Raw genomic sequence first — 25,692 nt, 5'->3', positions numbered from 1 at the left:
GGGCGCGACCGGGGGGATGGAGGGAGGGGAGAGAAAATGGCGGCGGGTCACGTGACGGGAGGGAGGGCGGGCGGTGGGAGGTGGAGGAAGGGGGCGGCGCCGCGGCCATCGCTCGGCTCGGCTCGGCTCGGGGCGGCCGGCGGCATGCAGAGCGTCATCAACACGGTGAAGGGGAAGGCCCTGGAGGTGGCCGAGTACCTCACCCCCGTGCTCAAGGTGCTGAAGGGGGCGGGAGGGTGCTGGAGAGGGCGATGGGGCGGCGCTGAGCCGTGCCCCCCCCCCTCCCCGGTGGGAGCCCGGGCTGGGGAAGGGGCTGCGGGGGGCGAGAAGGGCAGCGAGGTCCTGGAGGGTGTCCAGGGCAGGGCTACAAGGCTGGTGCAGGGCCTGGAGCACAAGTGCTGTGAGGAGGGGCTGAGGGAGCTGGGGGGGTTTGGGCTGAGGAAGATGAGGCTCAGGGGAGACCTCATTGCTCTCAACTGCCTGAAAGGAAGGTGTGGGGAGCTGGGGGTCAGCCTCTCCTCACAGATAACTAGTGACAGGACTAGAGGGAATGGCCTCAGGTTGCACCAGGGGAGGTTCAGGTTGGAAATGAGGAGACATTTCTGCTCAGAAAGAGCAGTCAGGCACTGGGACGGGTCGCCCAGGGAGGTGGTGGAGTCACCGCCCCTGGGGGTGCTCAAGGAGATGTCCCTGGTGTTCAGGAGCCTTGTTTGTTGTTTGACATTGGTAGGAGAGCGATGCTTGGACCAGATGATCCTGGAGGTCTTTTCCAACCTTAATTGCTCTATAAATCTCCCATTTAATATTTCTACTGTTAATTATTTACAGCACCAGTCTCTCTGCCCGTAGTTCTGTAGCGTGACCTTCTATACGCCTTACACCTTGACGCTTAGGTCTCTGGGTTGAAGGCAGCGATACGCAGCTATTAATTGAGCTTGTCCCTTGGAGGTATCCTCCCTGGGTAGTGCATCTTCCTAGGCTCGACCACCAATGCGTGCTGCAGTGAAGCTGTGGTGTGGAAACGTGAAGTGATGTGTTCACCACATACGCTTGTTGTGGAGCAGCTGGCGCTTTATTCTGCTGTGAGCAGAAGAGGAATCTGTGTGACCAGATGTACAGCTAGCGGCCGGGAGGCAAGGTGGACCCTCCCACATGGGGGAGGTGATAATATTATGTGTATGTGTTCCCTTTACAAGGGGCCTGAAATAAGTGCTCCCATTCCTTACCTTCGGAAAGAAACTAGAGTTGTGTCTCGCGCTAGCTTGCATACCACAGGATGCTTTGAGATGAAAAAGATGAGATTATTTACCCTTGGGGAACAGAGTGTGGGTATTTTACATGTTTCCTTCTGTAATTCCAGAAGCACAACTTTGTGCGTGTTGCATAATGCATGTGGTTAATGTTGAGGTTTTAAATAGTAAGCTGACTCTAGTGTGATATTGCATAATGTGTTATCAGGAGTTCTTGGGTTTATGGTAATTAAACTGCTAAACTATAGCTGTTTGGGTTTCTTTGGTTTTTGTGAACTGCATAGAGTAATACTATAATGTCTGCCCAGCAGCCAGTTTGCTTTTCCTAATGTTATGGGAGAGGAAGGTGTCAGATGTGTTCATGAGCTAGGTGTGCTCATTTCCATTTATTTAACACAGGTGGTAGTGTGCACCAGGGTTAAGTGTCAAGAATAGTTAAGTTAAGCAGTGGCTGTTTTTCTTCAATGCTTTCCTAGCGCTTGAGTAGGCTAAAGTTGTAGCCAAATAGTAGGTTTCTTAACTAAAAGCCGTCATATCAATGCATTGCACTGCTGTTTGGGGCTAAGAAACAGTCCCAAAGCCCTGACTGAGAGGATCATTAAATTCTATCTGGTTTTCCATCTCTTACTAGTCTCTTACTGGTGAACGTAACAAGGTGTAAGGAGTCTTTTTTCTTAGCTGTTGATATAATTGGCAGCATCAAAAAAATACTTTTCACAATTTCCCCAGATCCTGCATCTAAGTAATTATGTCAGGCCTTACTTATACATCTTGCTTCCATATTTTATCAGCCCATGCAAAGGCTACCTCCAAGTTGCTTCAGAGATCTGTGTGGACTGAGCTGGTCGCAAGATGGAAGTCTCACAGATGTTTTTATTTACCAGTAAAGTGGGTATGTTGATTTGCCAGCAGAACTCACAACTTTTAACTTTTTTTTTTTTTAATTGCAGGAGTCCAAATTTAAAGAAACTGGAGTAATTACACCTGAAGAGGTAAGTATTTAGAACCTTTGAAATATCAGTACTTCCATATTTTCTAAATACAACTTTTACTCCAAATGATCATGCATCTCAAACTGTTCACACCTTTGTCAGTTCCTTCTTGAAACAATTTCCATGCTGTGGAAGTTCTAAATGGCCTTGTTACTCTACAGGTGAAGTAGACCAACAGCAGAATTCTTGAAATGCAACGTGGCATCTGAATGTGAATTATCTTTTCCTGTACTATGTCCTAAAACACTAATAAGGAAGCTCATGCTGGGTCAACAACTCTGTATATATCATGGAAGTAAACAGGAATATGTTTGTTTCAAAGGCCTTTTCCATAAGCAATTCAAAGGAGAACTTGTACTGCTGTGTCTTGGAAACAGTCTTCTTTCTTCTCTTTTGGTTCCTTCCAGGGCTGTGGCTAAATCATTATATATGCTTGTTCACAGCAAACAACCCTCTCCCAATCCCAAGAGGCTGCTTCAGAGTGATTGTGTTTTGGATTAATGCCAAGCAGTTGTAGTTTTTAAAGGAGTCTGCTATGAAGAAAAAACAACAAGAATTTTTCTAGAATATTAGCACTGATTTTGCAGTGCTATGTAGGCTTCCCTGTTCTGCTGTTTTTCATGTTAAAATGCTACTGTTCTGAAAACACGTTGTCTTTACAGAGGTGTAAGAATAGTGTTCAAACTGTTAGGTAGAATGAAAGAAAAGTGAGACTGTACAAACGTGAAGATGGGAGAGAACAAATTACAACTGGTACAGGTAGTGCATGTGGGCAAAAGTGTCTTTCCTAATGTTGGTAGCAAGCATTTTTCTGCTCTGTTGCAAGGCATGCAAGCACTTGTGGTTTCTGTGACCCACGGGAGTACTACTCAGAAAAACAGGCTTAGCAACATGGTGTTCTGATAATTGTGTGTGCATAGGTGTCTGTATTTTACATACTAATGTATTATAGATTAAAAATAACTGTTTATGGAGAAAGTAGATACATATCACGGAGGAATTAAACAGTAGATGTAGGAGAGAACTTTGCAGTAGGACTGAAAGATCAGATACCTTCTATAGAACATAGGAAGAACCATGCTGAGTTAAACTGCTTGCAGCATTTAAACACCAGTAAATGAATGCAAATAGTCTGTGCTATAAACATAGATGCTGATAAGATGAATAGAATGGATCCTTCAAAGCCATATTGAAGGGAAATGGTTACACAGTAAGACTAATAGTCCTGTTAAATTTAGATAGGACCGGAGCATGGATATGCTGATTGTCCCTTTGACAGTCTTTCCTATTCCCTGATGATTTTGATCTTAATATAGTAGTGATTGCTAAAGAACTGATATCAACTGTGATGATGGTAGGATGTTGGACTTCAGCAAGGCTTTTGACACGGTTTCCCATAGGATCCTACTGGACAAAATGTCCACCATACATCTAAATAAAAACATCATACGATGGGTGAGCAATTGGCTAACGGACAGGGCCCAAAGGGTTATGGTGAATGGCGCTGCGTCAGGCTGGCGGGCGGTCACCAGTGGGGTCCCTCAAGGCTCCATTTTAGGGCCGGTACTTTTCAATATTTTTATAAACGATCTGGATGTAGGAATAGAAGGTATTTTGAGCAAGTTTGCCGATGACACCAAACTTGGAGGAGTTGTGGACTCGAATGAGGGTGGAAAGGCCTTGCAGAGGGATCTGGATAGGTTGGAGAGCTGGGCGATCGCCAACCGCATGAAGTTCAATAAGAGCAAGTGCCGGGTCCTGCACCTGGGACGGGGAAACCCTGGCTGCACGTACAGACTGGGCGATGAGACGCTGGAGAGCAGCCTAGAAGAGAGGGATCTGGGGGTCGTGGTAGACAGCAAGTTCAATATGAGCCGGCAGTGTGCCCTGGCAGCCAGGAGGGCCAACCGTATCCTGGGGTGCATCAAGCACGGCATCGCTAGTAGGTCGAGGGAGGTGATTGTCCCGCTCTACTCTGCGCTGGTGCGGCCTCACCTCGAGTACTGTGTGCAGTTCTGGGCACCACAGTATAAAAAGGACATGAAACTGTTGGAGAGTGTCCAGAGGAGGGCTACGAAGATGGTGAAAGGCCTGGAGGGGAAGACGTACAAGGAACGGCTGAGGGCACTGGGCCTGTTCAGCCTGGAGAAGAGGAGGCTGAGGGGAGACCTCATCGCAGTCTACAACTTCCTCGTAAGGGGGTGTCGAGAGGCAGGAGACCTTTTCTCCATTAACACCAGCGACAGGACCCGCGGGAACGGGGTTAAGCTGAGGCAGGGGAAGTTTAGGCTTGACATCAGGAGGGGGTTCTTCACAGAGAGAGTGGTTGCACACTGGAACAGGCTCCCCAGGGAAGTGGTCACTGCACCGAGCCTGACTGAATTTAAGAAGAGATTGGACTGTGCAATTAGTCACATGGTCTGAACTTTTGGGTAGACCTGTGCGGTGTCAAGAGTTGGACTTGATGATCCTTAAGGGTCCCTTCCAATTCAGGATATTCTATGATTCTATGTTATCTTTGAATGAGTTTGGATTTCATGAGTAATGAATCTCAGTTTAACCTGCTCTGCCTGTATGTTAGTCTGAGACACTCACCGTTGTGATAAACTTAGTGTGGTTGTTGTGGCTTGTCTCTGAAGATGAGTCTGTTAGTGATAAGGCTAATGATGACTATTTAAATTCAGCATCTGTATTTTTTCCATTTATCAGTGCAATTGATTTAATTTTAACAAATTCTTGCCTGTCATGAGTTCTTACTAGCTAATGCTTCAGAAAGGTGGCCATTTTCATTTCATATGTAAGTACAGGCAAATCTCAAATTGTTTTCTTGCCACTTCTGCTATACCAATTCAGGTACGATAAAGTTAGTGCTTTAGAAAGTGAAACCAACTAGGTTAATTATGCTGTTTAGGAGAAGAAATTTAGTGTTGTTTTTATTTTTTTGTTGCATTCATAGACTTCCAAAGAATGCTTTGAATTTTTCATCTTAAATAATGTCCTTCAACATTGAACTACAAACACTGTTCCAATTCTCTGAACAGAGCATTTTAAGTGGTTCTAAAGTTTCATGTGTTATTTATTATTAGGTAAAGCCTAATAGCGTGTTTTTTAATTTCCATGTGTGTTGGAAGGGATTACTGTTTTCTTTAAAATGAGTATTTCACTAGAGATTTTTCTTGGAAAATGGTTGAAAGAAATCACTTTTGCAGAGATTAAATCTGCTAATCTGCATGCAATACACATTGTGGTATTTTCTACTACACTGATGTGCCTTGCATTGGAAGGCGTGATGAGAATATGACTGGCACTTATGCTCCAAGCCCGTTATGTCACTCCGTAACAGCTTGTAGTCAGCCTGGTAGTACATTATTATAACCTGGTGTTTTAAGACAAAGCAATTGCAGCAATAGGCATACACCTTCTTTTCAAAAGGCACTAATGCATAGAGCACACAAACTGCTATTCTTAAATGCAGGTTTGCCTTCTACAATTTGTGTAGGAAAAACTAAGTCTAGTGGGTTATAATTTGCTGTGTGGATTTTGACTTGGTTATACAAGTCTAGCACAGCATATCCAATATTGCTTTGAAAAGGTGATGTGATTTTAAAAAAACTGTTATGTCTGATAATAAGAACAAGTGGAGTGAAGATTTTTAAAAGCTATTTCTTCAGAATAAAGTTCTGCACAAATTTTTTCAATGTTCTAAGTACTTGGTTATCCATATCTAGTAAATGTCAGTCGGTGATGCATGGTGATGGTCATTATCAAAAGCATACTATTTATTCTTCTGTTGCAGTTCTGTCCCTAGTTCATTGAAATGGTGACAATGTTACTTCCTCTCGCTGCAAAATTGTTTTGAACACTAGAAGAGAAACACCTTGTAGCTGAAACTCAAGTAAAATACAGAAATAGATTTTTTGGTTTGGTTTTAGGGGAAAGCTTAAATTCAAGTATTCATCTTCTCATGTTAATCTCTTGAGTGTCTTTGTAGAACTTTGAAGAGTAGCAAAGAAAAGCAGCTTATTCATCACAAAGTAAACAGTGCTACTTGGCCTAGGAAGCAATGCTTAGTATGCATTTCCTCCAGGTGAAGTTACTTTAGTCTTTGTGGGTCTTTATGGTTAGCTGAAAAGTTGTTAAAGCATCAAAATGATATAAACAGATAATGTAACTAAGAACTATTGGAGGAATATATGACTGAAATATTACTATTGCAGAAATTGCTTCCTTACTCTATATTTAACAGTACTTTTAATTTTTTTTGTCTTAACAGTTTGTCGCAGCTGGAGATCACTTAGTTCACCACTGCCCTACTTGGCAATGGTAAGCAAAATCAAAAGAATTAAGGAAAGTTAGCATCCCTACCTATGCTTTTGTATGTTTCTATTGGATACAATTCATCATTTCAGAATAGTGCACTGACTCTTGCAGTAGAACTTATGCTATTTCTGTGATGAAGTGATACTAACTTTAAGTCAAGCAGGTCTTATTTGTTGTTCTGTGTAGTGGTAGTGGAAATGAGGATTTGTTTGGGGATCTTTTGTTTTCCAAAGGCTGTAGTAGAGGAAATAAGTTACCATGCATGCTTTCAGTGTTCAGCTGCAGCACCAGTGTGTCTCCCTGAGTTTGTCTTAGCAATGGTGATTGAAAAAGCAAAGGCCATGTCCAACTGAAATTGCTAAGAGCAAGTTGTATTTGGTATATTTTAAGCAAGAGCTTGTTGGTTAAACATTTTCAAGTTGGCCCACATCAGGTAATTTTGCTGTGCTTGCCCTCAGAAATCCCTTATCTTCTGTGTGTGGTAAGGGTGCAAATAAGGTACTTATGTTTTATTAATGTCTTGCATTATAAAACTAATCAGTCTGTGCAGTTGGTATCATCAAGGTTCTTGGCTCTATACTGGGCTGCGAACAGATGAAGGAGGAATTGTTATGCTCGAATCATTGTTTCTTGCCTTTTTATTGTCTCCTTCAGAGAAAATGTTGAATCAGGTCTGTGTGTCAGCAGTTGGCAAGAGGCTATTTAGAAGCTTAGACTCTTATTCCAAACCAAAAAACACAGAAGGCAAAAACAAGCGCTTAAATAACATGAGCTCTGGTGACTGTTACTGGTTTTTATATCTTTACAAGTCTTTCTTGCTTTTTCTGAAGTTAATCTCTACAAACGCTTGGGACTGTGTTGTTGCTGATCCTAGTACATTTCATATAGACTAGATTCCTCTGTCAACCCATCTTTGCTTGTAGTTCCTAAGTAGCTATTGAAGCAGCAAATAGGTTTTGATCCAAGACTTTGTAGTTCAGGAGTGGCCAACCTTTTTGACCTCATACCTAGATCAAAATCTCTCTGTAGCCAAGAGTAAAGTCATAGCAAACGAATTCTGAGAAAAGGGCAAGAGAAGTATGTAGAATGTTCTTCATATAAATTGAAAATAGGGTTCTTTTGCACATCACCAAATTCTCAACCTTTTATGGTGCACTTCATTTTGCAGGGCTTCAGGAGAAGAACTAAAAGTCAAGGCTTATCTGCCAACAGACAAACAGTTTTTGGTAACTAAAAATGGTAAGGCTGAAGTTTAAATATAAGTGTTCTTAGGATTGATAGCATGACTGATTGTGCTATCAACTCTACTGATTGTCTGTATTGACAGGGGAAGCAAATATCTTGCACTTTGGATGTTTTGGCTTTGGGATATTAAAAAAAATTTTCCTGCACATCTAAAATTTCTTTCTTTAGACCAGTTGCGATTAGGGCTTTATACTAGTAATGCAGTTTGCCTTGCTGAAGTAGAAATGAAGCTTAAGTATCATAAATCTCCTTATCTGCCTGTCCTTTTTTTTCCTGCCCTTCAGCTCACGTTCAGTTTCTAAAAAGAAAATAGGTTTATTTTCCTCTTTTTTGGGGGAAAACCTGGGTTATGGAAGTGTACCTAGAATGTCTTTCATGGTAACACCAATGCTTCTAGTTCAGATGTGTAACTAATGTCAGTATTCCTTTCAATAGCAGTGATATAAAATACATTTATAAATCAAATTTTGATCAGTTTCATGGTTATGTATATATAATATTTGTGATTACTACGTTTTTAATAAAATGCATGAGAAAGATAAGGTTGCAACACAATCATGGCAAAATCATTTTCTTGAAAGATCTTGTATCAAAATATGTCAAAGATAATGTCATTAGGAGTACTTGCAGAACTGAAAGGATCCTGAAGAGATTTGCACTTGCAGTGCACTTTGCATCCTTTGATTTTACTTGCAGGCTTTCAGAGTCTTGCAGGAAACTGTCATGTGAAAATGCTAATACTAGTGTTGGATGGACTTGCTGAAATGGTCTTAATGGCTGCATGGTCAACTTTATTTCTTTTTCTCCTGGTTTCAGGGTCCCACATTGCTGTGACCCTTCTAGGACACATTTTAAAATGTTTCCTGTTCATGCCATCTGTGCTGGTAATGATGCATTGGCCTACCACATGAGTAGAAGTTATGGGCTAAGGGTGAAACCAAGAGCCATGCTACAGACTTCATTTTGGAAGTCAGGACAACCTCTCTTCACTCTGACTTCTACACCCCACTCTTCCTGAAAATAAGCAATTTTTGACATAATTCTTGCTTTCTGCATTCTTTCTGTTAATTTTTCTGGAAACTTCGTTTAAATCTGGACTTGATGTACAGTGATATAATAATTCATGTGTCAGAAGTTATTCTAAATTAATGCTAACCTCTTCAAAACTTCTAGATAATTACCATGATAAATTAGGTATGTTTAATAATAAATTGCTGATTCAAACTTGTAGCAGAAGACAAATCAATTCAGTAAACTTAAGCTAATATAAGCGAAGTTGTTCTTGGACTAGAAATGGTTTAGTGATGCGAAGAAAACTAGTAGGTTGTCTCCAGTTGTTAGTGAATGAATAGGCAGCCTAAAGAGACATGAGAGGTTTCTAGTGTTTTGGAAGAATAAGCTTTTTCCAGTCAAGTCAAGTGATGCACTGCTGTGAGATAAAACACCTCCTACCATATTTAAGTTTGTGCTTTTGCATTTGAAATATAGCTCTAGAATTTCTTAAATAAGAATATATGAGAGACTACCATATTTCAGAAGTCTTTGTAGAATAACTTCATACTTCCATCCGATTTTGTACAGAATGGCTGCAATCATTTTTATGTGCAATTTCTTTGCAGTTCCGTGCTACAAAAGATGTAAGCAGATGGAGTACTCGGATGAGCAGGAAGCAATTATAGAAGAAGATGATGGTGATGGGGGATGGGTAGACACCTTTCACAATGCAGGTATTCAAAGTCTTGCTTCAAACTTTGCATTCGGTAATTGATAAGATAATCAGTTTCTACTATTAAAAAGTAAAATCTTTCTCAGGTGGCTGTGTTCCATTATCTAATCTGGGAAAAAATAAGTTACAGTGCCAGCTACCCACTTGCTCTGCATATGGCTGCTTAACTGAGTGCTTGTATGCCTGAAATAGGCAGTTTTTCAGAGTTGGTTGACAGTATTTTCAGGTTGGTTGACAGTATTTTATTATTCTCTTGTTAAAGTACAACTAGGCTATCGATGGGCTGAAGAGCCGTGTACCAGTTCGCTCCTTTAAAAGACCTTGTTTAGAGAATGTTGCTTTAAAATATTAATTGGAAGAATATGCTAATTTCTACCGATCCTTTAACTTAGTGATGACCCAAAGAAACTTTAATTATTGTAGTGTTTCACATTTTGTTAATTTGTTGTGTTTGAGTTAAAAGGGGAATCATTAGAAAATAACTCTTATTTTAGTATCTGAGGTGGACTAGGGGGCTGAAAAATAAAAATTAAATACAGTGATCACTGTGAGATGTGGCCTTTCTCATAGGAAATCTTCAGATGGGCTTGCATTTATAATAAGACTAAAATTACTGCTTAAGTGAATTTGTCTCATTAGTATTTCTGGCAGAACCTCTTAAATCATATTCCTCTTCTCTTGAGAACTGCTAATTTTATTAGTTTTAGCCTTTCCTCATGTTTTGTCATAAGTTAATCAACTTGTCTTACAATGATGCTGTTCCTACCGTCTCCAAGGGTAGAATGTACTTTAGTCAGTACTTTCTTTGGTGTATTTCATTTTTGCTGTAATCTGGTAGATGTTCTCACTAAATTGTTCAGCCAAGCTGGGAAGAGGAAGGGTGAAAGAAGATGCCCTCCTTTCTTTTATAGATGTATGTTTTTGATCGCTGGCAACTCTTAAATGCATTGCACTTCATAATACAACACCCCACCCTAAAGAAATCTTTTTGACAAAGCTTTGTCATATTCTTGAATTAAATATGCATTCCCCTTTCCTGCTTTGTCAAGTTTGTTTGTTTTTTAGGGTGGACTGATTTTGGTCACCATGCTGGGGTAACACAGCTGCAAGACTCTTGACTAGACCTAGCCAGGTTTCCAAACACCATCAGAGGAGATAGATGGAAATAAATTATCTGTATTTATATGCTTTATAGCAACATATTTTTCTGGTGGGTGGGAAACACTCTGTAAACGATCACACAGCCACTGGAAACGCATCGTTTCCTAGTAGTGTTGACCTGGCATACCTGTTTCCCAAACAGTTGAGGTCCATTCATGCGTTTCTGGTGGGCAGTAATTTGGTTCCAGGTTTATTCTCCATAATGATCAATTTCTCAGCTGAAGAGCTAATAAGATGTGTATACTATGTCAAAGCAGACGTTGGCCTGTATCCCAAAGAGCAGCAGATGAGAGCTGCATTAAAACTAGGAAGGTAATGGGGAGGTACTGAAGAGTTGATACTGCTGTGATTTCGGGTAGCTTTTTTTACCATTGCTTCCTCAGCTAAAAGCATCGTGACCTGCCATGATATTGCTGTGTCACGAACACTTTGCTTTCAAGATGCTTCAGAAGTACTCATAAATGCATGCCATCGTCCCAAAGCTGAGTATTATTGCAAAGTGAATGCCTATGCTGAACTCATTTTTTGTGTAAAAACTCCTTAAAATAAAAATCCAAATTACTTTGTGGTGTTCCATCAACAAAATTTGCTTGAAGTACCAGAACTGTGCTATTGTGTTCTACGTTAAAAGTATGGTCTCGTTATAGATGTCCATCTCCATGCATGCTACCAACACCAAATAAACAGCCTTTCAAATGTCTAAAATCATTGTGACATGTAACTAGAAAAATTATACACTGCTTTTGGTTGCAGGTCTCACTCTGCAATGTCTCAACCTATTTCCAGTGTTCTGTGACAAAGAAACTTCTTTAATGCAAACTTCTTGTTCATTTAACAGGTGTAGTGGGTGCAACAGAAGCAGTTAAGGAGATCACACTAGACAGTAAGGTACTTGTTTTGAAATTTCTTTTGCTTTATTATGGGATGTAAAGGTAATAGAAATCTTACCTGCAGCAATCTAGTGTTGCTTCTGAAAGGTTTAAATGCACGTTTATCGCTAGATATGTTGCCAGATGCTCATTGATCTTCACAGCCCACCATAGTAGTTAAAGCATGTGCATCTCCTTATTTTGATGTTTACCAAAGCAGTGTTCTTACTGCAATGTCTTTAGTCTGCCAGAAATCTACAAACTGAAGATGATAATGTGTTTACAGTGATACTGTACTTGTGTCTCAAGAAGCTAATGTTTGGAGAGCCAGCATAAATAAAATTCTTATATGGAAAAAATAATGCAGGAGTGTAAAGTACATGTATTTATTCATAACCTTGAAATACTTCTGCAAGCAGGTTTAAACGCATTAAATTCTGTTTGACAAACTGCTGTCCTCGCATTCACATGAACTAAAACTGCTTAAATATCTTACAAAGTCATCACTATCGGTACTTTTCCAAAAAGTCACTATGTAGCAGGTGCCAAATCTGAAACTTAAGCCCTTGGGAAACTGAGAATAGTTGGAAAAAATTGAGGGGCGTGTGTATGTACATATTTCTTAATGTGCTTAAGAGAGCCAAAGACAAAGTGCTTTAAGATTAGCTGATGGCTCAAGTGGAGTTCCAGCTATGCCTTATGAGAATTTGTGAAACTATCCAGGCATAAATCATTAGATTCTGAAGTTTAGGGGGAGCGAGAATGGGCTCCCACATATTACTGCACAAATTGTAAACAACTCAAAACACTATTGATGTGATGAACTGTGAAATTCAACCATTTTAAATGGAACTGTGCTGAACATAGTAAAAAAAATACTGCTTTTTCACCGCTTGGTTACATAAGGGTTGAAGAAACAGCCTTAATAAATACCTAAAAGTGATCTCTGTTTTTACGAAAAAGTACTTTTAGAATATTATTGTGATGCGTAACTGTTGTGTTATGACTTGGATTTCAATTTTTATATTTGGTATGCAAAAAAAATGTTTGTTGTATAGTACATCATTTCTTGGAGCACAAGTCCAATCCAGAATGACAAATCCTTTTATGATAATATACTCTTTGCCAAAATACTTGACAACATATTTTTGTACTGGTTGTTTGTTGTTTTTCTTTTTTTTCAGTGAGGAAACCAGTCTGGTGATGCTTACAACTAGAGCAGTTTCTAATTCTTATCGTTTTGAGAATTGTCCTAAAGTCTTCATGAAACTAGCATAAACTGAGACCTCCCCCTTCTGAATTTCTCTAGAATTGTCTGTTGGATTCAAATGTTACATATCAGCACAAAATTTGGCTGAGGACTTGTCATATTTGTCATATTCTTCACCTCTGTTGGGCTCTGTTTCCTCAGACAGTGATATTAAAAAAAAAAAAAAGGGGGGGGGCTCTTAAATGTTTCAGAAATAATTATGGAACTGTTGCACAGTTGTTTGTGAATTAATTCACACAAAATATTAGTCTATGTGTTTAGTCATTGCCTTTCATTTGACGTAGGTAGATTATTTGAAAAGAAATTGTTTAATACTATGTCTACTCTTTGCTTAAGAGTACAGTCGTTCTGGACTACAAAGTCAGAGGAGAAATCTGTAGTGCATTTTTAACGTTATGCTAGGATTTCAAAACTAAGTTTGTTTAATAAGCAAATATGTGAGTTCAGCATAGTTGCTGAAATTGTAGGAGCTACTTTTCTGTATAGCTCAGTTGACTGGACCTAAACTTGCTGGGGCTGTTAAACTGTGTAGATGCATCTTAAATGCAGTTGTCTTAAAGCAGTGCTTTCAATTTAACTTCTGAAGGATAATATAAAAATACCAGAACGATCAGCATCTTGTGAAGATGATGATGAGGAAGATGAAGGGGAAGCTGCAGACATGGAAGGTATTTCCTTAAATTGGATGAGGGGGTGTATTTGTTTCAAGCCTTTAACTATAGAACACTCTAAGAAAATACTACTTTTTAATGGAATGCATGTTTGGTTTTTGTTTTTGTTTTTTTTAATAAAAAAGCAGGTCCCTGTTTGTTGTTACCTTTTGAATGGTATTATTGATGCATGTTTAACTTCTGCGATAAAATCTCTGTGAGTGTTGAGTGGCAAATTAGTTTGAGTAGCAGCACAGATGCAAGCAAAAAATAGGGATTTTGGCACAACTTCGTTCTGGTTTCATATCTACGTTTAATCTGTCTGCTAAAAACTACGTGTTTAAGGATTGTTTGTCATGTACTTGTTACAGCCTGTCAAATTGTGTTAAGAGGTATAATGTGGTTTAGGGGTTGGGAGATCTCCCTGAATAAAACATCTTTAGGTATGTGTGGATATTTTTTTAATGGAATTGTTTATGAATGGGAAATATGACAGCTAACTATGAGCTGAACACAGAATTTTATGGGTCTTCTTTTCAGAGTATGAAGAAAGTGGGCTATTGGAGACAGATGATGTGAGTGAACAGTTCTGTCCAGTTCTGTCTTCTCTGTTGCAATGCTTATCACCAATATGAGCACAAAATAAAAATAAGGATGACAAATAGTTCACATAATCTTATTATAAGTGGTGGGATTTCTGAACTTGGTTTCCTGTGGATTTTTCTCCTGCCAATCTATCCTAATTCTTAGGTCCTGAAAGATTTTGGTTACGGTAATTTTGCTTTTTTTTTTTTTTTTGCTGATCTGCTTTGTTCTGCTTACATGCAATGTTCTATTCACATGTGATTGTTCTTGAGGCTCATATGTGGTGAATTGAGTGGCTTGTGGGTTAAACTGACTACACGGATGCTGAAGTGTTACGAGGGAAAACAGAGGGTATGGTTATTTGGGGTACTTGCTTAAGATCTTTATGACACGTGCATAAACAGACCTCTGCCTTCTGAATTTCATTGGAATTATCAAGAAGTTCAAAAGTTATTGGTGAAAGAATGGAGGGGATAAGACTATGTAGTTGCATGCTTTTTTTTGAGAAATCAGACTTAAGGAAGAAAAATTGCAGTATTCCTGCTTTGAAGACTAAAGCAAAACCCCAAGTCCTACATTTCTTAATATTAAGAACATTAATTTCAATTTTAGAACCTTTCCTAACTGCTTAGGATGTGATGATGGAATATAACAAGACTGTACTAATATTGTCATTTTTACCTTGAAAACCAGGCAACACTTGACACAAGACAGATTGTTGAAGTTAACAAAGCTAAAGTTGATGTTGGAGGGGAAGATGCTATTCTACAGACTAGAACTTATGACCTCTACATCACTTATGACAAATATTACCAAACTCCAAGGCTCTGGTTATTTGGATATGATGAGGTATATCTCTATCTTTTTCCTCACTTCTCTGAAATTAGATCACATCAAATAGCAAGGCTACTTTGTTATTGCTTTCTTATTCACTGAACAAATTCAAAGAAATGGTGAGAAAACCCATTACGCAGTCAGGGTTGCAGACAGGGCTTTGGGGGTTGCAGGAAGTAAAAAATATTTTGCTGAAAAATTGTACTCTGTAACCAAGCACATATAACAGAAGGAAAATCATGCACTGCTATTTCTTGAGCTACCAGAAATAACCCCAGTCAATTTACGCAAGTAAGCAGATGTGTGTTTTCATGACCTTTGGGGGAAAAGATTAGATAAATCACTTTTCCCTTTTAATGGATAAGTTTCTTGAGTTAAAGTTGTGAGGACTTATGGCTCAAATGCCTAGATGAGAACCAGGGTCTTGGTTCTCAAATATATTGACTTTGCCATTCACCTTGTGTATTAAAAACAAAACTGTGTGCAGTGCTGTTTCTATACCATATGGATCTTACAACAGTTCCTTTGACATACCTTCAGATCTGTTATATGTTAGTTACCTGTAATTTACAGTACCTCATACATTAATGATGTTAGAATTATTGAGAAGGAGCAGAAGATTCTTTGCAAGTAATGCTTTTGTTCAAATGTTCCCTTTTTTCTTGTAGCAACGGCAGCCTTTAACAGTAGAGCATATGTATGAAGACATTAGTCAAGATCACGTCAAAAAAACAGTGACCATTGAAAATCATCCTCATCTTCCTCCTCCTCCCATGTGCTCAGTTCATCCGTGCAGGTAAGTCTTTGTTCCTGGTGTGATTCAGGATGCAGGCATAAGGCATTTTGCTAGTCTTGTTAGGAATTCTGTTTAGATTTTTTGGCTGTATTTCCACAGGTGGCTGCCATAGTGGTCTGCTCACTTCTGAGGGAGTGTGAAAGGCAGATAACAGCTTTTCTCTGGAGTCATTCCCAGTGTTTGCTTCTGCAAGTGTATTATGAAGTTAGAGCTCTCTTCTGTGCTTAATTTGCTTTTCCTCCACTTTCCTATAGACTCCAGAAGATGGCAGACTACTAGAACACTTTAAAAAAAAAAAAAAAAACATTCTATGCAATAAGTTGCTGCATAATGTGTACTCTAGGAGAAGAAAAAGCTGTTTCATTTCAGTTTGAAATAACTTTCCTATTCTGTAATTGCTACCTTCTTTTCCTCCAGCAGTCCTTGAAATTTTATGCTGACAAACAGGTCTTCTATATGCCACACTGAAATATTTGTTGAACACAAATGCAAAACACATTCATGTTCTCAGTGTTTTCTGTTGCATTTTCCACATTTCTCATCCAAAATGCAAGGAGTCTGTAGTTAGACTAGCTGTGCAGATATTTTTTCGAACAGGTCTTTGAAGGTACCTTTCATCTCAGATACTAGGCCTTTATCCCTTCTGAAGTAGCTTAGTGATGCAGAGCCAGTATCCTAGTGTAACTCCTCAACCTCTTGGTAGTATTAAGATCTTAGAGATGTGAGTTTGGGCTTTCTCTTTAAAAATAAATAAATAAATAAAAATACATGCTTTATAATCTTGCATATGTTTAAAATAAAGATAAATAAAATCACAATTGCCTCTTTCAGTCTTGTAAATGTCTTAGTACCTGAAGAAGCACACATGGATCTTATGTCACTAGCTGAGATGTCAAATAATTAGCTTCTCGTTGGCAAGCTTATGGTAGCTTTTGCAGACTCAAAACACTCTTATTACTGGTTTAGGCCATCTTTAATTGTATGATTAGTCTCAGGAAGGGCATACCATTCTTAACATAGAAAGAGCATGGAAGCTTTGCACTGGTGGATGGCTGCTCTTGATCTTGTTGTGAAGATACATATTCACGTACTTCAGAAATCTGCATCTTGTATTTCTTCCAGATCCTAGTTCTTTAACCACTGCTTTACAGCAGTGTTTGCGTTCATCGAGCACTAGGGGTTATGTCTGAACAATATTGAGCAGGAAAACCAGTGTACAAGTGGGGAACAGCTTTCTCCCCTGTACACCTGACTTAGAGAAATTTTTAAATAGTGAACTTCATTCTTGGTCTTTAAATCACCAGGTTTAAGACTGCAGTAACAGTAGATTTGTCAAAGTATAAGCCTTGGTACTCAAGAGCAGTACGGGAAGGCAGAGAGCCCTAATAGAAAAAGAATAAAAGGTGGAACAGAAAATGTCATTAAGCTTCTGTGATTGTTTGGTACCACCACCTGAAAATTGAATACTGCAGTACAGTTCTGGTCATCGGTTCTACAGTCTGAGGTAAAGGAAGACTAAAACTGGAAGAGGTACAAAGAGGGTGTTAGAGATAACTGCCATCAGTTACGAAGCTTCTTCCAAATAAGGAATTATTTGAATAACATGCCACCCTTCAGCTAGCAAAATGCTGCTGAGGAGGGAGTTCTGGTTTCTGAGACCTCCATCACAAACCCTACAGAAGGAGAATAAATGATAGGTGGTGTTTTGTTTTTTTTTCCTCTTCTAAATAATGAAAACTAGTGGCATTGAATGCAGCTCACTACTTGCACACTGAAAGCCAGAAAAAGGAGTAAATTCTGCATGCATCTAATTAAACTAAAGTTGTTCAGGCAATATAATGAAAGAAAAAGACTGCTAAGAGTTGTTACAAGTGAAGTTACAGCTTCAGTATTAGAGTGTCTCTGGGCTGTGTACTGCTGGAGACTTGAAGTACTACTAGGCACTCGCTCAGGCTTCTTGGGCATGTATGATGAATCTATCAGATAAGGTGGACTTCTGGTGTGATGCAAAGGTTCTTGTAACATACGAAGATAGGAATCTTAGTATGTTGATATATTTGTTACTCTGTCTTGTTTGCAGTAAACGGGGCTTTGGAAGCAAAAAGTGCATCCAGCTCTTTGCACAGCTAGTGCTTTTGAAGGAGTATCAGGTGGGATCAATGTAGGAAGGCTTAAGACTGACTAGGAAGATGACTATCCAAAGCAAAGACAAAAAAAAAAGTGCATGAAGCCGTGGCTCAGTTTAGTCACTGCCGAAAGTGCTGCTGCTAAGTTGGTTGTGAAGAAGCTTCTGTTGATGGATGCAGGTTGGAGGGCGCTCAGAGAAGAAACAAAGATGACATCTGGGAATTACAGCCCTTATTAACTAGGTAGAGTTTATGTAGGGCAGTGACTACAACGTAACCTGTTCAATTTTGAAAACTCCTTTGCAGAGTAAGAACCAATTTAATACTAGCTTCTGAACTTGGATTGAGTTTTCTTTTCCAGGAGATCTGTGAGTGTATCTTTTTCATTTTTTTCCTGTGAAGTGAATGAAGTTTCAATGCCTTTGTTATGTACTCTGTATCTACTCTTGAAGAAATAACTTGCATCATTAAACTTGCTGCAATTAGTCTTTTAAGAACAACAACAACAAAAAAAGGATATTGCAGTGAGACCAATTTGTCAGTAATCTTTAAATGAAGCCTTCTCAAAAATGAGGCAGTCTAGTTGATTGGCACCTGCTTGACCTGGGAAAGGCCTGAGAATGTGAGAAGTGACTGATAGCTTAGCTAAAATGAATGTTTCAAATGGTGTTCTATGAATTCTATGGGACTGCTAGGTACCAGTGCTGTAAAGACCTTGGCTAAATTAGATTCTCATGCTACCTGACTTTTGAAGCATTAGGTATGTTCTCTTGTTCTCCAAGGCAAGCTATTCCATCTCCTTAATTTAATAAGGCTTACAGCTAAGAAAGTCTGGACTTGTGAGATTTTATTTTTTTTTTAAAGGCCCAAAGCACTGTTTTTTCTTAATTTAGTTGGGAAGTTCCAGTGTTTATCTAGCTCTGCTGCTGTTGCTTCCCTACATGTTACAAATATTGTGTAATGTAAGGTATTTGGATGGCGCTAACCTTGCTTGACTGTTCCTGTGATGCATTTATCCCTTTGTCCTGCGTCAGAGAAAAGAGAGAAACGGGGTGGTAGAGTGAAGATGATTGCCATAGGCAGCTGCTTAAGATTGCTTCTATTCTGAGTAATTAGTTGAAACTGTTCATCTTGCAGCCCTTCTGGAAGACAAATTTATTGTCAGCATTTTTATGGTACTGGCAGGAACATATTCAACTTCCTCATTAACTGCTGGAAACTTTTAATCACAGTTCTCAATGTTCGTATCAGTTTTATGAATAAATCATCAAACTAGTTAAGTAGGGCAAATCAATCACTTCTGGTGGTCGTATCTGTTTTGTGTTTTTTTTTTTTTTCCCCCACTATGTCCGGTTGGCTTTTACTGTTTCCATTTACTTTCCCGTGTGGTGATTCCCTTCCAGCTGATACTCGGAGAATGTCCGTATGTCAACTATGCTGAATTCCATTGTGAAATTTATTTCTTTAACCAAAAGTTTTATTCACTTACAAAGCATGGGAGGGGGTTTCTTCACTTTAAAAAGCAAAAAGTCCCAATGAGAGCATAAATAGTTGTCTTATGAGTCTAAGAAATCAGCAGCTTTCAATTTATTTATAGTCTCTTAATGCATGGTCTTAACTCTACATATTTCAATTTCTTTTCAATAGCAACAGTGGTATTTCTGACTTGGAATATGAATAACTTGTATCAACCAACTCTTGAGGTGATTCAAGTAATACCTGAAAGTAATTTAGGGGATTTTCATAGGTGTTTCACATGACTGACCTATTTCTTAGCTCAAGGGATCTACAAACATCTCCTGGGACAAGCATTGGTGAACACATCGTATTTAGTCACCTTGAATTAAGACAACCACTTGTCTCTGGGGAGCTCTTATTCAGAAGTAAAATAAAAATCTTTGAGCTTTTGAGATTTCTAGATAGGATGTTTTAGGTTACATTTCTCCCAGTTATCACATTCCTTTTATATGGAGGGGGAGGTATATACTTCATGTTAATTCCTCAGAATTATCTAATGAAAGGAAACCAATTTCTGAGAATTTGCAAGGTTCTTAAAAAGCTTTCCCAAGTAACTGTAAGAATTACTATTATGATGGCAATTAAAGAATGTGAGAACTTTAGTCCTTTTTTCTTTTTTTTTTTTAAAAAAAAAAAAAAAAAAGAACAATCATCATTAAGATGTATGTGATTGAACCTGTATCCTGTAAAACACTTCTGACATCCATGGGATGACCTGGACTCTGTGCCAGTACAAAAAATAGCCCACCATTACAGATGAGGTCAAAACTTAAGCTTTAACAGCAGTGAGGTTCCTATATTGAAGTAACCAGCCTTGGTACCACGTACAGCATGTGTTCTGCCATGGCATCGTGAGGATCCAGAACTGCAATTAACAGTGAAGAGTAGCTGGCATGTACGGATCAACAGCGCAATAAATGACAAATGCTGACCTTCTGTATTTCCCCAGACGTACATGTTCCTGTTTACAATGTGTCTTGGTAATTTTGCAACAGCTTCCTTCCTTGTGTTCACAGTCACTGTCAGAATGATTAACTTCAGAGGTGATTGCTGAACGCCAACAATTAGTCAGTTATTTAGATTTGCATAACAACATCAAAGCGTGTTCAGTAAATTACGCAAACTGTACTTACCACTCTTTCTAGATCTCAGAGGCACATAGTTGTTCAGGATGGCTTCTTTAAACTGCTATTGCTGGCTAGTTTGAAGTCTTGTATAACTGAGTGTTCACAGCGCTATATGGCCTCTCTGATCATGATTGCCTGCAGAATCATGAATTTAAAATAGGGTTGATGCATAGATAAAAGTAAGGTGAGTTTGGGTTAAGAATGTATAAATAAAACCTCAATTAACCATAGAGTAGTTCTCTCCTCTGATTTGTATGTTCGTCATCCCGTAGGTTATGAGATAGAGGAGCTATCCTGAATATAAGACAATTATTCCTAAATTGTAACTGGTCTTGAAAAGATTTGAAGTGTTCATTGTTGGAGATACTAAAAGCTAGACCAGACAATGTCCATGAGCAATCTGTTCTAGGTCACTATTCCTTGTACAGGGAGGTCTGGACTAGATGATGACCAGAGTCTCTTCTAATTCTTCTCATCTCAGCTCTTTTGTAATTCCATGTCATATTCCTATGATCAGCTTTGTACAGAAGTATTTGTGTGGTTCATAGTAGGTCTGGTAAGTCACTGACTTAACCTCAAAGTACAGTCACATGGAGAAATGTTCATCCTCCACTGCACAGTAGTAATCTGATTTAGAAAGTTTGTCAGATTAAACCTTGTCATGATTTTAGTCATGAGTGAGCAGAAGATAGTTTAGAAACTGTTGCCATAGAACCTATTGCCATAGAACTACAGCTGTAGCTGGGGAAAGTTTCCCTAGTCGGTCCCAGAGCAAAAAAGTGTTTTATGCAGGGTTGGTTTAGCCTGGCTTTCCTAGGAAGCTCTGTGAATTATGTAAGTAATTTCCTCTCTTAACTTAAGCAAATTTGAAAGTTTATAGGAGGCAGTGAAAAAAGTTGCAACAATTTCTAGTCATCTTCTAAAGGGGGTTCATCTGGGATTAACCCCTATTTCACAATTAACAGATATACTAGCGGCAAGCAGAATGCCTCTCACCATGCTACTCAGAATACATTGTAGTGTAGCCCATCCTCCGATTTCCTTGTCAATGTAAGGGGCTGGTAAGTAATGTTATAATCATGACAATATTTTCAGTTATTATTTGATTTCTACCTTAATAAACTGAAAATCTCTTCCTCCTGCACTGAAGGTAACCATTCAAAACTTAGTTTGTGTAAAATACAATCTTACTGAAATGAAAAGGGAGTTGTTTTATCTTTAAAATATTTTTTTACTGTTTTTCAGGCATGCAGAAGTGATGAAGAAAATAATTGAGACTGTTGCAGAAGGTGGGGGAGAACTTGGAGTTCACATGTATCCTTTTTCATTACTGCATGGTATTTCTAGAGACTTCTTTGCACTAGCTGTTACCTAAGGGTTCCTAAACTGAAATACAGCGGTGTGTGAAAGCAGTAAACAGCTGTTTTGGTAGCACGCTAGAGTTCTGGGATGAGATCTGTGCAAACAAACACCACTAATCAGTTGCGGGGAGTGGGGCAGGAACCACAGGGGAAAGTAGGTAGTGCTGAAGGGACAGGCGTTGAGTCTCTGTACAAGTGGGAGGGAAGCAGCTATGAGGATGGAACTGATAGTGTGATGCAGGAGGATGTATTAGGAGGTTGAGCTGGAGGTTCATAGAGTGTGGTCAGATTTGGTACATGCGTAAGTGTAGTTTGGGAATCCATGCTATGATGTTACCTCATAGTAATGACTTAGAAATATGAGAGATCACAGAATCGTCTAGGTTGGAAGAGACCTCCAAGATCACCCAGTCCAACCTCTGACCTAACACTAACCAGTCCTCCACTAAACCGTATCACTGAGCTCTACATTTAAATGTCTAAAAGACCTCCAGGGATGGTGACTCAACCACTTCCATGGGCAGCCCATTCCAATGCCTAACAACCCTTTTGGTAAGGAGATGCTGCTTCTGTATTAGATTTGGCTCTGAGATTCATTTCTGACAGGTGTGGAGATCCTATTACTGCTCACATGGAGTGAAGAGAGTATTTGACAAACCTTGCTTTGGGAAAACACTAGGATGACAAAGCAATGAAGATGACATCGTTCTGAATATCAGTATAGAATGTCTAACAATTTCCTTTTAGTTAGGTGACTGGCATTATGCTTGTAGTAATCGGTACTGTGCTTTATAATTGAAATAGCCTTGGTATTAAAAGCAAGTACGTCCTTTCCGAACAGTAATCTAACTGCTTTTGCAGCTACAAGGCAAGCAAGGGAGGGGATTACTGAGCAGCCAGAGGCCCTGAATCAGTAAAATTCATGTTCACTGAGTTGACACTTGCTAAATTTGTGCAGCAAGCAACAGAAAATGAACTGGAAAATGCATCTAGTTAGTTGAAGCTGTCTGCTTCTCAGTAGTTTGAAATAACTTATTTTCAAGATTTTTATTACTTTTTTTTTTGCTATTTCTAACATAATTGAGGGGTTTTAGCAGACAGTTCCGTACATCATTGTCGTGTAGTTTGTGTTTGTCAAAAAATGGTCAATGAGACTGTGCCAAAGTAGTATTTTTTTCTTCTATCAAGTACCAATATAACATAATTATTGTAAGCTGCGATTTATTTTTCTTTTTGGTGTCAGTCTGCCTCAGCCCCAATTGGACAGACATTATCCAGCAATATCAGACAGCAATTATCAGGCATATTTCACATTACAGATTGGGGCACAACAAGTGTTTGAAGGTGATTCATTGAAGATGACTCATATAAGGGAGACTAGGAAGACTTCAAGGAGGGCAGACTTCAAAGCTTAGCAAAGCTAATTTCTCTACTTTCCCCCATCAACAGGAAGGAGCCTTTCCAAGGAATTGTTCAGAACAGCAACTTCTTTTTCTGAGCCACTGAGGAGCCTGATTTCCTTGTAGTTACAGGAAGGTAGCTAGGAGTTAACCTTTCTAGGTGCAGTTTACCTTGGCATTTGTTAATAGCAAATATTAAGTATGTAAATGGGATTGCAAATTTTTGTGTAGTTTGTAAGATTTATTGAAAGGAACTTCCGTTTCCCTGCTTTAACTTGAAAAAGGTCTGTGTATTTGGAGGAGCATCAGATGTTACTACTAGAGTTCTACTGTGTAAATTTCCCAGTCTCTAACTGTGTAATTTTTAAGTACTATTTTCCTATTAGCAAGAAAAACTGTTGAGCAGACCATTGCATGTGACTGCTGGTATGTTTGGGGGTCGGGGGGTTGAGGATTTCTAGCTGTTGCACCTTTTCCTTAACACCAAACACAGGTACCTTCTTATTTTCTTGAAATTTGTACAAGCAGTCATTCCGACAATAGAATATGACTATACGAGGCACTTTACGATGTAACTAAAATGAGAGATCCTCTATCAAATCTTTTTTTAAATAACCCTTCCATGTGACATACAACATTACACACAATTTCTGTAACTAACCTTTTATCAAGTCAATGCATTAAAATAAAATGTTCCATTACCAGCCTTTTTAATAGAAGTCTGTGTGTAATAAATAAATCACTTTCATTCCTATACGTATACTGCAATAAAAGGTGGATTTTTTTCTCCATAATTCTTTCAATTTCCTTTCAACAGAAGACTGTTTTTTCCTCTATATTGGAAGTTAAAGTCTACTTTACTAGTATTAGTAGAAGCCTAATCTTTTTGGCTTCATTGCCAAGATGATTCCTGGAAATGTGACATATTTCTCCGATTTAAATTCACTTGAGAGACAAGTTGTTTTTTTCCCATAGTTATGAATGGTTGTTTCCTCTAAGTGGAAGAAGGCTTTGAAAGCTGAAGGAAAATAAGTGATGATCGTATTAGGAAAAATTAACTACGTCTTAAACTAAAGCAGACAAATAACGTTCTTTGAATAACACTCAAATAAATGACATTCTTTGAAAGGTGAGTCAGATTTACACTTGAGTAAGACTAGCATTTGGAGATGGCATTTTTGGGGAGACAAAGGAGTATTAGTGTGTAGCCTGTTCAACTTGTAATAAATGCAAGAACAGTCCAATTAGAAAACTACAAATGGAAGGAGGGAGAAAATTGTGTTAGAGCAGGGTTCAATTTTGAAAATTTGTCCCAACCTAGACTATGCTAACTTGCAGCTGAATAGCATGATTTCCATTTTAGGTTAAAGCGTCCATAATGTTGTTTGAATTCAGGTATTGCAGACACATCCAGGCTTTGGCAGCTATCTTCTGCCCTATAAAATGCAAGTTCATCATTCATAGGAGAAAAGGACTGCTGTGTGTATGTCATAGCTTCACTTAAAGTCTTCGTAGCTTTTGCAACAACATCTTTGTCTCACAAACATCCAGCTGTCATGCTACAGGATAATCCAAAATTGGTTATCTACATTTTCTGAACGTACAGTTGAATAGGAAGCTTGGCATAACTGATGCCAAGCCTTGCCTGTTCTCTGTACCATATTCTCACTTATCAGGGTCTATAATCAATTTCTCTGTCCTTTGCTTAAAACAGCTTTCCTATTTTGATACTAATTTTCACTTCTTTCTTGGACAATATTTTAAGCAGTGTCTGTATAAGTGAAGAGTAACGCTGGTTGAAACAAAACTTAGCCACACCCTCTGAGTCATGTCATAGGATTTTCCTATCAGATTCATTTCAAAGACGTGTTGAATCCTTTGTTAACAAAGGAAAAAGCTGTTCTCCACCCAATAAATGGGGGGGGGGGGGGGTATTTTTTTTTGGGTTGGGGACAGCTTGCTCTGTCAGAATGTTTTAAAACCTTCTTCTCCCTAAAAGGTGTCTATTCCCCTCCTTTAGGAAGGTGAATTAGCCTTTCAGTGGTCTCCAGTATGTTGAGATAACAAATACCATAACAAAATGTTCCTCTTTGTCAGGCTGTTGACAGAAGTTCAGTGGCATGATTATAGTTTTTTTCTTTTTTAGCAATGGAAGGCTTTTTTCTCTGACTATAGCAGAAAAACAGATGGGCAGCAGCAGTGAAGCAAACTAGTCAGTGGCTTCCATCAACACCATGATATTTAACGTCTTACAGCAGTTGTAGGACAAATATACCCTGATATTACAAAACCTGACCCACACATGAAAATAAGTGGATGCTTGGCTGGCTATCAAAGTGGCTGGACCTGACCTGACGGAGTTGATGTGTGCACTTGCAGCATTTTTTTCCTGCAATTTTACATTCATACTTTTCTATTTGTGACTAGTATTAAAAATTCATGTTAGAAATGAAGACTGCTGC

The 25,692-nt window shown here is 38.8% G+C and overlaps 1 protein-coding gene across 1 annotated transcript; it reads left to right on the top strand.

The window, feature by feature from the left end:
• Positions 1–55: 55 nt before the first annotated feature.
• Positions 56–23,934, top strand: ATG3 (autophagy related 3). The gene is made up of 12 exons (XM_068696603.1): positions 56–216; positions 2,201–2,242; positions 6,516–6,565; positions 7,731–7,801; positions 9,427–9,534; positions 11,533–11,582; positions 13,420–13,501; positions 14,024–14,058; positions 14,762–14,917; positions 15,571–15,698; positions 21,715–21,783; positions 23,724–23,934. Exons 1-12 carry the CDS (start codon positions 145–147, stop codon positions 23,803–23,805), a joined length of 945 nt encoding a protein of 314 aa, XP_068552704.1. The 5' UTR covers positions 56–144; the 3' UTR covers positions 23,806–23,934.
• Positions 23,935–25,692: the final 1,758 nt, after the last annotated feature.

This window comes from Anas acuta, chromosome 1 (assembly GCF_963932015.1).
Source record: "Anas acuta chromosome 1, bAnaAcu1.1, whole genome shotgun sequence".
Taxonomy (NCBI): domain Eukaryota; kingdom Metazoa; phylum Chordata; class Aves; order Anseriformes; family Anatidae; genus Anas; species Anas acuta.
The sequence above is the reverse complement of the archived record's forward strand: the minus strand, read 5'-3'. Positions and strand labels throughout refer to the sequence as shown.

Bases quoted from the DNA above. Each gene is read 5' to 3' on its own strand.
- ATG3 (XM_068696603.1), top strand. From the start codon at position 145: ATGCAGAGCGTCATCAACACGGTGAAGGGGAAGGCCCTGGAGGTGGCC. The intron at 9,535-11,532 runs GTATTCAAAGTC...TTCATTTAACAG, and splicing joins AGACACCTTTCACAATGCAG to GTGTAGTGGGTGCAACAGAA. The intron at 11,583-13,419 runs GTACTTGTTTTG...TAACTTCTGAAG, and splicing joins AGATCACACTAGACAGTAAG to GATAATATAAAAATACCAGA.